Source organism: Solenopsis invicta, chromosome 14 (genome assembly GCF_016802725.1).
Source record: "Solenopsis invicta isolate M01_SB chromosome 14, UNIL_Sinv_3.0, whole genome shotgun sequence".
Lineage (NCBI taxonomy): Eukaryota > Metazoa > Arthropoda > Insecta > Hymenoptera > Formicidae > Solenopsis > Solenopsis invicta.
The window spans coordinates 8,094,904-8,105,119 of NC_052677.1; the positions used below are offsets into that span (position 1 = coordinate 8,094,904).

General features: G+C 40.1%; 1 protein-coding gene across 1 annotated transcript; it reads right to left on the reverse strand.

The window, feature by feature from the left end:
* Window positions 1-765: 765 nt before the first annotated feature.
* LOC120359560 lies at window positions 766-2,027 on the reverse strand. Its single transcript, XM_039457519.1, has 2 exons — window positions 1,737-2,027; window positions 766-1,626 (listed from the first exon to the last, which is right to left on the reverse strand). Exons 1-2 carry the CDS (start codon window positions 1,933-1,935, stop codon window positions 1,523-1,525), a joined length of 303 nt encoding a protein of 100 aa, XP_039313453.1. The 5' UTR covers window positions 1,936-2,027; the 3' UTR covers window positions 766-1,522.
* Window positions 2,028-10,216: the final 8,189 nt, after the last annotated feature.

A 10,216-nucleotide genomic window follows, 5' to 3' on the forward strand; every position in this document is an offset into this window, starting at 1 on the left:
AAGAAACACGATTGTTGAAATCGTGCGTGAAGAAGTAAAAAGATTATAGGAAAAAACTAAGAAGCAAGAAGCAAAGAGCACATTGTAGATTAGCCTAGTGCTTAGTGCTGTTTTACATAAAATAATTGTTTGATTTCTTTTATTAATCTGTATTCTCTGTTTCAGAGAATTTTAGAGGATTACAAATTTTATATATAAGTGAAGAAATCTATAAATTTGTATTTGGAAATTTTTTACAATATCATACAATGGAAGGACAAAGTTCATCATATAAGGTAAGATTACATGTATATATACGTACATATAACTGTTTCAAGTTTAACAAAGTATTTTTCATTTACGTATTCTCTGACAAAGAATACTACAATACTTGATACTATAAATTTAGCTAGCTTTTTATGAAAAGTTGAGAAAGTACTATGTTACATCCGGAGGATTTCACGATTTCCCTTTTCACATCCATCATATAAAATATACGAAACAAGCTACGGGATTGCCTGTAAAATTTATAATACTTATACCCGGAACTCCACGATTTCTCTTTTACAAATAACACTATCACCCGGCTATTATAAGAAAAAATCAAACATTGTTCTCGGAATACATATATAATGGCCACCTATTACATCCGGAGCAATAAAGAGAAGCAAAAAAGGAGAAATCGTGCGACGACAAAATTACAAGCAACGATGCTTATTTAATAATTCATATCAACGAACAAAGCCTGGACTCGAAAGAGAAAAAATCTAAACGCTATTAAAGTCTGGCAACAATCAGAGATAAGATTGAGTCACGACGCCGGACGGAAACTATAAAACTATAAAATCAAAATTTACAACCCCGGCTTTGTTTGTTCGAACCTATGTTTCATCACGACCGGAAAAATGATTCATGTGGAAAGCGAGTCCCAAATAAACGGACGCGACGATATAAAAAATCGGGACCGAACTCTTCTCTTCCAAGAAGAGAAACCGTAAGATAACGAATCCCTTAAGCGATTAGGTGATGCAACTGCTCGCCCCTCTTAAAGTTAAGAAAAATCAGGAGAAGATAGAAAATTAACCAACGAGAGATTATCCGAAAAGATGATTGGTAGTGAGCGTTGGTGAACTACGAACGAATAAGCTCAAAATTTCGACAACAAGGAATCTCCAAGGGATAGGAAAAAGCTCAAAAGTTTTACCCAATCAAATCTTCTCACCCATTAAACTTACCCCACGCTCTTTTCCTAAGTCCTATAAAATGCGCAATTTTGAACGCTTCGGGCATTCAAGTCCGCACTCACATCCACGCGTTGCAAGTGTCGAAGCTGTGCGCGTTAAAATCGTTTTGAACTTAGAATCTGTGCCTTAATTAAACAACCACCGAGCTTCCGAGGTCAGCCCCAGAACCGACTTCAACCACAAAAGCCCTTTGAAGACAGAAAGAGACCTGACGTTCCTTCTATATTTATCGATCAAAGAGTAAGTTATTTTTATTTAGTCACTTACCGGATTCTCCTAATTCGTTGATTGATTATCGGTTAGTGGGCAAAATTTACATCCCGAGAAAATCGCGCCCCCATCGTCACCGTCCGAATCGTCTCCGGGAATACTTCAGGAGGCAAGTCGTTCTCCTCGAGCGCCTCTGGGCAATTCAAAGGATAAGGGGACGTGAGAATTTGCGCCAGGAACCGGCTCCTGGATGGGCGCCATCTTTGGAAATACCCCCGCTTATCCCAGAGGAAAGCGACCCACCTTCTCCTTCCCCATCTTCTCCGTTTCCCGCTCCCTCTATCTCCTCTCTCCTTACATATAGGATCGCTCCTGATACCCCTCCGTACTCGCCTGACCCCGAAGATCTCGTTGATCTTCCTTCCCCCTCGTACTCGCCTGTCTTAGAAGATCTCTCTGATCCTCCTTCCCCCTTGAGTCCTGCGCCTAGCGTAGAATTCATAGAGGAAATCGCCCCTCCTCCCTCACCAGCGAGTTCCACGTCCAGCGTGGAATTCTTGGAAGAAGTAATTTCTCTTTCCGACCATGATCCTGACGATCCACCTCCCACCAAATCCACGTTATTTTATAATTATTACCACACATAAATAGTAAATTAACGAAACTTACAAATGCGTCAATTCCATCTTCTCCTACACAAACGTAATAGAATTTAGTTTTTATTTTTATTTTTTTATAATAATACTATAACTCCTAGCGATAATGGATAATACTAATTTTTCCAATCACCTTTAATTAACTTTTCGTTTCGTTCACTTTTATTATTATGTATTCTAATAACTATTTAATCATTTCGTTTTATAATAAATAATAATTGTCAATTTCACGATAAGCCTCGTCAATTAATTTAATACCTATGTATGTAAATTTCAAGTATCAGAATGTATGGTAAGTCTTGTTTAAAGGAAAAGTTTAAATGTAAAATTTTATTTCATCAACTCATCTCGTACTCATCCTAACCTCCCGACTCAAAAAGATTGCACTCGGTCCGATCCCGAGTTATAGAGATTGAATTCTCTGACTCAAATTAGGACCAACGATCGCACAATTCTGAAAAGGCGTTAAAGCGTGTCATTACACGTTGACGCATAATTTCGGAATCATTAAAAGTGCGTTCGGCTCGTGCCGCACATCCCACTAGTGCGGTTGCGAGAATAAAAGAGTTTTTGTTGCATCCTTCCCTGCCTTCCTCAAGTCCCAGGCATCTTTTGAGAGATAGCCTTTTTTTCCTTAAGGCTGAATGTAACAATAATAATAATAATAATGTTACATCCTGCAAAGTAAAGATTCTTTTCCTTTATGAAACATTGGATATATTAAAAACAAGGGGGGCCGAGCAACGATGTTGAGTGTGATTCAGTGACACTAGGAACAGGTGGCTAAAACCAGTGAGAGGATGTCAGCCTCCTAGAAGCGGCCGATCTGACATAAATTTAAAATAGAAATGTCGCATCAAGTACTCTACCGCGGATAGCCCTGGCTATCCGCGGATGGCTAATAAACCCATCGGAACAAATTAATTTATAAGGGGGCCTAAGATAACACCGTTGCTCGACACCAAAGAAATCAAAGTTCCGTCAGCGGACATAAAGTCCAGAAGCTGAAAGACGAGGAAACGCGGCTCCGTTAGCTTCTAAAAACCTCAGTAGTAAATCATTCAATAATTACCGGGAAATATGGAAATGACATGAGATTCGTCATGCAGAGAGCATAATCCGATGGCTGACACGTGTTCAATGAGCAAAGGATTAAAGACAAAAAAAAGTCGTAAAACTAAATCTCACGCGTAGGCGTGGGTAATAAAAATTAGTGCACTCGGCCTTCTTTAGAACAAGGGAGGGCGATAAACGAAAAAGAGTATAAATAAGGAAATTTTTTTTAGCGGAGCGTGCAGTTCTTATTCTAATACAATCTGATACACAGTTCCGTGACATCTTGTATATCCGAGTTCTGTGACTCTCGGATCCGCGGTCTTTAAACTTGTACGAAACTCAAGTCGGTCGAAGGAAAAAGTGCCATTTGAAACGTGCCTGCTTGGGATCTGATGACCATTGTGCATCACACGCGGAATCCTTCGACCGGACCTACCATCTCCCGCTGAGTGCGGCCCAGTTTGGAAGCCTGCGGCTCCGAGAGTATTACATTCACCTACATCAACACTAACACTACAATTAACAAGCAGTAAGTCCTGCATTAACTGTTTAGTTCTTATTTCGCTCTTGTTTTCCGAGCACCTTTTCTCTCTATTGCGAACGACTTTGCTATAAACATAAAATATTTATTAAGTTCATTACTCTTCCCTTCCCGTACTCCTTCTCATACACACACACTCTCTCTCTCTCTCTCTCTCTCTCTCTCTTTCTACAACATTCTTTTCTTTCTTGGGATTCACTCGTAAGAGTTAATCCGAAAGAATCTTTTAATTTTTATTTCCTTTTTTTCTGGGGATTCACTCGTAAGAGTTAATCTGAAAGAATTTCTTTATTCCTTTTTTTTTCTCTTTCATGGAATTTACTCGTAATAGTTAATCCAAAGGAATTTCTTGTTTCATTCTCCCCCTCTCCTTAGATTTAGTCGAACTTGTTAAACTTTCAATCTCTTTCTCTGGTTTTATTCGAATCCTGTTTGAGTTAACTTGAAGGAGTGTCTAAATTCTAGTTTCTAATCTTTCGCAAAACATAGAGAGAAACGGAGTGTTTTTTTTATTTTAGTGAATAGCGATAAAGTCTCCAAAGTCCACAAGAACAAGTCCCGAGCAGCCGCAAAGCATTGTCGGAATCGCAGCAATCGCCGAATCCGCGTTCGAGCGATAACGATGAAATTGTTTGATAGGGGGGAGTCCCCCCCCCCACTTCTTTACAATTGCAAAAGCTTTAATCCTCCTACAAACGTCGCAATTTATGATCAGTTTTGAATCAGTCGCTCGTTCGAACGGTTGAACGAATAATCTAACAATTCGCAATGTATTTTGTCGAGGGGGACAACGCATCGTACAATGCCAAAATGAAGAAGAAAGAATATGACGGGTAAGTTTCGATATTCTAACAATGTTATGCGAGTTATCCAACGTTAATTTTGTTTTTACAGCATTTCGACGGAGCGTCGTACGGTGCGCTTCTTGAGCAGACGTTACGCTCTGACATCAACGAGTTACAAGTATTTGGAGATTGGAATCAACGTTGGTCCACCGAGTTACGTGGAAATCGCCATAGGAGATCATTGAGGACAAGAACTAATACTCTCTCTCGAAACGCAGAAAGGGCTCTACGAACAACGATGGAATATTTACAAATTAATTCAAAATGACTACAAAGATTATTTTATAAGTGTCGGACCGTTAACGATCAAAGTTTGTGCGATGAATGACGTTACGTTCGTACGTCTTGAAAATTCAAAAGTATACGTGACGATGGTTGAATCGACGCTACGGCACCTGTTCAATCTACACGATTGTATCGACATAATGTTCAAGCGTTTGGTTAGAATCGTTGATACAGTAGATGTCAAATGCACCCAATTTTCAAACGTCGCGTCCACTGTATCAGATCCGGAGAAGGTGATACGCGAGAGCAATATCTTTGATACGCGTCAATTCGTCGATTGCAAGCTGTTAACTTTATTTTTTAATAAATAAATCAATATAACCAATATAATAGTCAATAAAAATTTTTTTAATATATTTAAATCACAATTTTTTTCTGTTTCACTGTAAATCCATAATAATACATTTATAGTAATACTACTGTTACGTCCTGCGGAGTAACCATTCTTTCCTTCGCATCCAGCGGATATTCTAATTAACGGGCCGAGCGACGGTGATCTCACCCCGATCCCAAGAATACGGTGACTCTCACGGCAATAAACAAATGTCACGAATTAAGTAGTTATAAATTTACCAATTAAGGAGATTTGAGGTGACACCGTTGCTCAACGCCGGAAACACCCAAGATAGTAAAACCAGGGAGCTGGAAGACGCACGTGTGCACCCCTTTGAGTTCTGATGTCCGACACCCGCATAGCAACAAATCAAAGAATTTTTGACATTTAATGCTTCCGAGAGTTCAATTGTAAAACCTGCCGCTTTCTCGGATAATAATTACCGAGGAATATAAAAAAGTTGTAAAAGCAAATATTGCACGTGGGTGTATTAATGAATAAAGTGATGCACACGGCCCTCGATGGGACAAAGGGAATCATAGATGAAAAATAGTATAAATAGGTGCGTCTTCTAGCGGAGCGTCAAGTCTAGTCTTCATTCCTCGTCCGAATCGCAGTTCCGTGGCATCTTGCATGCCCGAGTTCTGCGACTCTCGGATCCGCGGCCTCTAAACTCGTGCGGAGCACAAGTCTCGGTCGAGAAAGTGAAAACGGGCATATTTGGGATCTGGCGACCATTCTCCATCGCATCCGCAATTTTGGCTGAATGGAAAGTGTCATAGTGAAAACGGGCATATTTAGGATCTGGCGACCATTCTCCATCGCACCTGCAATCCTTTTGGCTGAATTGTTCGTCTCCCGCTGAGTCCGGCCCCAGTTTGGAGATCTGCGGCCCCGAGAGTATCACATTTGTCAACTCTAACAGTTTAACCAACAAGTAGTAAGTTCCAATCATCAGTTTATCTTTCGTGACTGGTTTTTCTCTCTTACGGGTGATCTATACATATTCACATTACAACTTTCCCTCCAAGCATTTCTGATTACCTTTAACTTTTCCTGGATCGAATCGAACTCTGTTTGATTTGATTCCACCTTAATTTCCATTTTGGATTAAATCGAGTTTCGGTTCGATTTGATTCAAAGAAATCTATATTCTTATTCTTCTGGATTGAATCGAACTCTGTTTGATTCGATTCAACCTTGATTTCCATTTTGGATTAAATCGAGTTTCGGCTCGCTTTGATTCAAAGAAATTTAGACTTTCTGGATTTGAATCGGCTTCCGCCGATTTGATTCAGACTTACACTGTTTTCTAATTCAACTACCTTCCCATCCCCTCTCCCCAGCTAAAATATTCTTTATTTATTTTCTCCTCTTTCGTATATTAGAGAGAAAAGGGGGTCGAACATTTTGTTATTTTCGTTCTAGTGAATAACCATATTCCATCAAAAATACACAAAAATAAGTCTCGCGCCGGAGCTCGCCACCGTCGGAATCGCAGAAACCGGAGAGCAAGGAAGCTTGCTGCGTCGCTCAATCTCCCTTCTGAAGCAATACCGTTTATCGCTAACTTATTTAAATTAGGAACCTTACATAACAAACAATTATATTTCGATAACAAATATTTCGATAACTTCCGGTAATACACCCGCCAATTCACCCGCGGAACCCTCTTACTCTCCAGTCCCTCTCGACGAAGAAGAACCGTCAACCCCCTCCGAACACGTAAATTCATCCGCAAATTCTCCCGCTGAACCCTCTTACTCTCCAGTCCCTTTCGACGAAGAAGAACCGTCAACCCCCTCCGAACACGTAAATTCACCCGCAAATTCTCCCGCTGAACCCTCTTACTCTCCAGTCCCTCTCGACGAAGAAGAACCGTTAACCCCCTCCGAATACCCCGACTCCCCAGTAGATAATTTTCTTTGCGCCGACTCCCCCGATTCTCAAATAACTTATAGGATCTTCCCGGACTCTCCCATTTCACTCTCTTCTCCGGGATTTCCGATCCCTAAAATTCACGATTTGGAGGAAGATCAACCTCCTGCGGATTTTCCAAACGTAGGGGCCCACAAGGAGGAGAAAAAACCTTGCTCCACCCCTCCGATCCTCGGATCGCATGATTTCGAGGACGAGGATTGTTCTCCTAGCCCCGCGCTTAGTGTAGACTTCGTGGAGGAGCTACCTCCACCTCTCCCACGTTGTTATTTTGCCCCTGGTCCCCTTCAATCACTAGAGTCAATTCTCTCGATGCTTCCGACCTCTTCTGTCCCACTCCTTCCTGGCGCGTTCTCTATCGGCCCCGAAGAATTCGACCTCGAAGCGGTCTGTGCCTTCCTTTCTCGGTCTCCCCCGAATGCACCAGTCCCCGTGTATCTCCTCCATATATATCCGAAATATTATTTAATCCCCAAATTAATATTTCTAAAGTTTGCTTGCTTACAGTCATCTTCCTTTCTATTTAAAGTTACTGCATCAGAAGGTTAAGTAAGATATAATATAAAATATAAGCCATGAAAAAATAATAGACATATAGACTAATGCTGTTTGACTATAATATTCATAAATTAAAATATTTAAATAATTTTATTCAAAGTGTTACATCCAGCCTTAAGGAAAGGGAGGCTATCTCTCAAAAAATGCCTGGGACTTGAGGAAGGCAGGGAAGGATGCAACAAAAACTCTTTTATTCTCGTGGGATGTGCGGCACGAGCCGAACGCACTTTTGATGATTCCGAAATTATGCGTCAACGTGTAATGACACGCTTTAACGCCCTTTCAGAATCGTGCAATCGTTGGTCCTAATTTGAGTCAGAGAATTCAATCTCTATAACTCGGGATCGGACCGAGTGCAATCTTTTCAAGTCGGAGGTTAGTGTGTGAGTACGAGATGGGTTGATGAAATAAAATTTTACATTGGAGCTTCCTTTTAACTAGAATTTAACATATATTCTGATACTTGAAATTTACATACATAAAGGTTAAAGTTGTTCAAAAGAATTAGCAAATAAATACATAATCGGTTATTGTTATTTAGTAGAAAAAAAAAGAAAACAATATAACATAGTAATCATTATTAATTAAGACAGCAGTACGTAATCAGTTAGCTTAATTAAAATATAAAACGATTAGGTAATGATTATTCAGTAGTTTAAAATTTAAATACATTGTTTAATATCGATAGGAAAATTTATGAAGTTAACATTATTTTTGAGGTTTGGAAACATTGAGAATTACAGGATAGTACATGATTAATTATCAAGAATACAAATAATTAAGAATTAATGTTAGTGTAAATTATCTATTTTAATTGAAAAAAGCTAAACGGTGCATATTGAATAATTGATCTAGAAACTATATATATATATATATATATATATATATATATATATATATATATATATATATATATATATATATATATATATATATTTATATATATATATATTGAATTAACATAGGTATTGCAAATGATTAGTTTTGAAAATTTAAACTATACGCATTATTATGTACACAGGAGGAGATGGAATTAATTAATTTCAGTTATGGAAACCGTAGATGGGGGAAAGAAATTATAGAAAAAATCTATGGGTACATAGTATTGGTAGGGATCGTCAGAGAGGAAAACGGGGATCCGGTCATTAGGATTCAGGGCCGTAATTATTGAGTGTAGGACATCTAAATTTAAATCATAATATAGGCAAAAATCTGATAAAAAAGGGAGTACAGCTTCTAGAGGAAATTGTTGGATTATCTCTTCAAGAGAGTCTTGAAGGCCGTTAAAATGATAGTATCGTGGGCGACGGGGAGGGAGCTCGACCAGGAACTCCACACTGGATGTGAAGCTCGCGGGAGAAGGAGGGGGGCTTGATGCTGGGAGATTGAAGGGTATTGGAGAATACGAGATGCTGGAGATGGTTTCAGGAGGGGAATCGGGAGCTATCCGGTAGGTGAGCAGGGAGGAAATTGAGACGGCAGGGGATTCTGGTCGGAGCTCTGGGGGAGTTCCAGGAGCCTCGAGAAAAGGGGGTTCTGGATCTCGCGAATCTTCTACTTTTTTAGGAGCGCAGCGTTCCTCCGAAGGAGCGATTTCTTGTTCCATGGGCTCGCGTCTCAATTCCTGAAGATACTCCTCGTATGCTTGGTCGAGGAGAATCCGCGCTCGTCTGACCCGCTCGCGGCGGAGACGTCTTGCGGCCCGGCGACCGATCGTGGGACGTCTCCCGTGGTTGACCACTATCAACCGTGTTTAAGTATTACTCGTAGTCCCGAGGGAACCAGAGAATGAGGAATAACGAACTTACTTGTTAGTTAGATGAGAAGAGAAAGGGAAGAAACTATGGAATTCTGCGTGTTGAAAAGTGCTTGACGCAGCGCAGGCTGTCCGCTCTGGAGGATGCTTCAACGGTGGGCCGTTCGGAGTTTTAATGTATGTGATTCTTAAGCACAGATTCTAAGTTCGAACCATTTTGAGAATAACGCGCACAGCTTCGATACTTCAACGCGTGGATGCCAAGTTGAATGTTCGAGGCGTTCGAAACTGCGCATTTTATAGGGCTTAGGAAAAGGGCGTAGGGTTAGTTTAGTGGGTGAGATGAAGATTTGATTGGGTAAAGCTTTTTGAGCTTTTTTCCCTTTCCTTGAAGATTCTTTGTTGTCGAAATTTTGAGCTTATTCGTTGGGTAGTTCACCAACGCTTACTACCAATCATCTTCTCGAATGATCTCTCGTTGGCTAATTTTCCATCTTCTCCTGATTTTTCTTAACTTTAAGAGGGACGAGCAGTCGCATCACCCAATCGCTTAAGGGATTCGTTATCTTACGGTTTCTCTTCTTGGAACGTTTGGTCCCGATTTTTATATTGCCGCGTCCGTTTATTTGGGACTCGCTTTCCACGTGAATCATCTTTTCGTTCGTGATGAAACATATGTTCGAACAAACAAAGCCGGGGTTGTAAATTTTGATTTTATAGTTTTATAGTTTCCGTTCGGCGTCGTGACTCAATTTTATCTTTGATTGTTGCCAGACTTTGATAGCATTTAGATTTTCTTTTTTTTTCTCAAGTC

Bases quoted from the DNA above. Each gene is read 5' to 3' on its own strand.
- LOC120359560 (XM_039457519.1), bottom strand. From the start codon at position 1,935: ATGAATTCTACGCTAGGCGCAGGACTCAAGGGGGAAGGAGGATCAGAG. The intron at 1,627-1,736 runs GTGGGTCGCTTT...TGAATTGCCCAG, and splicing joins AGAAGATGGGGAAGGAGAAG to AGGCGCTCGAGGAGAACGAC.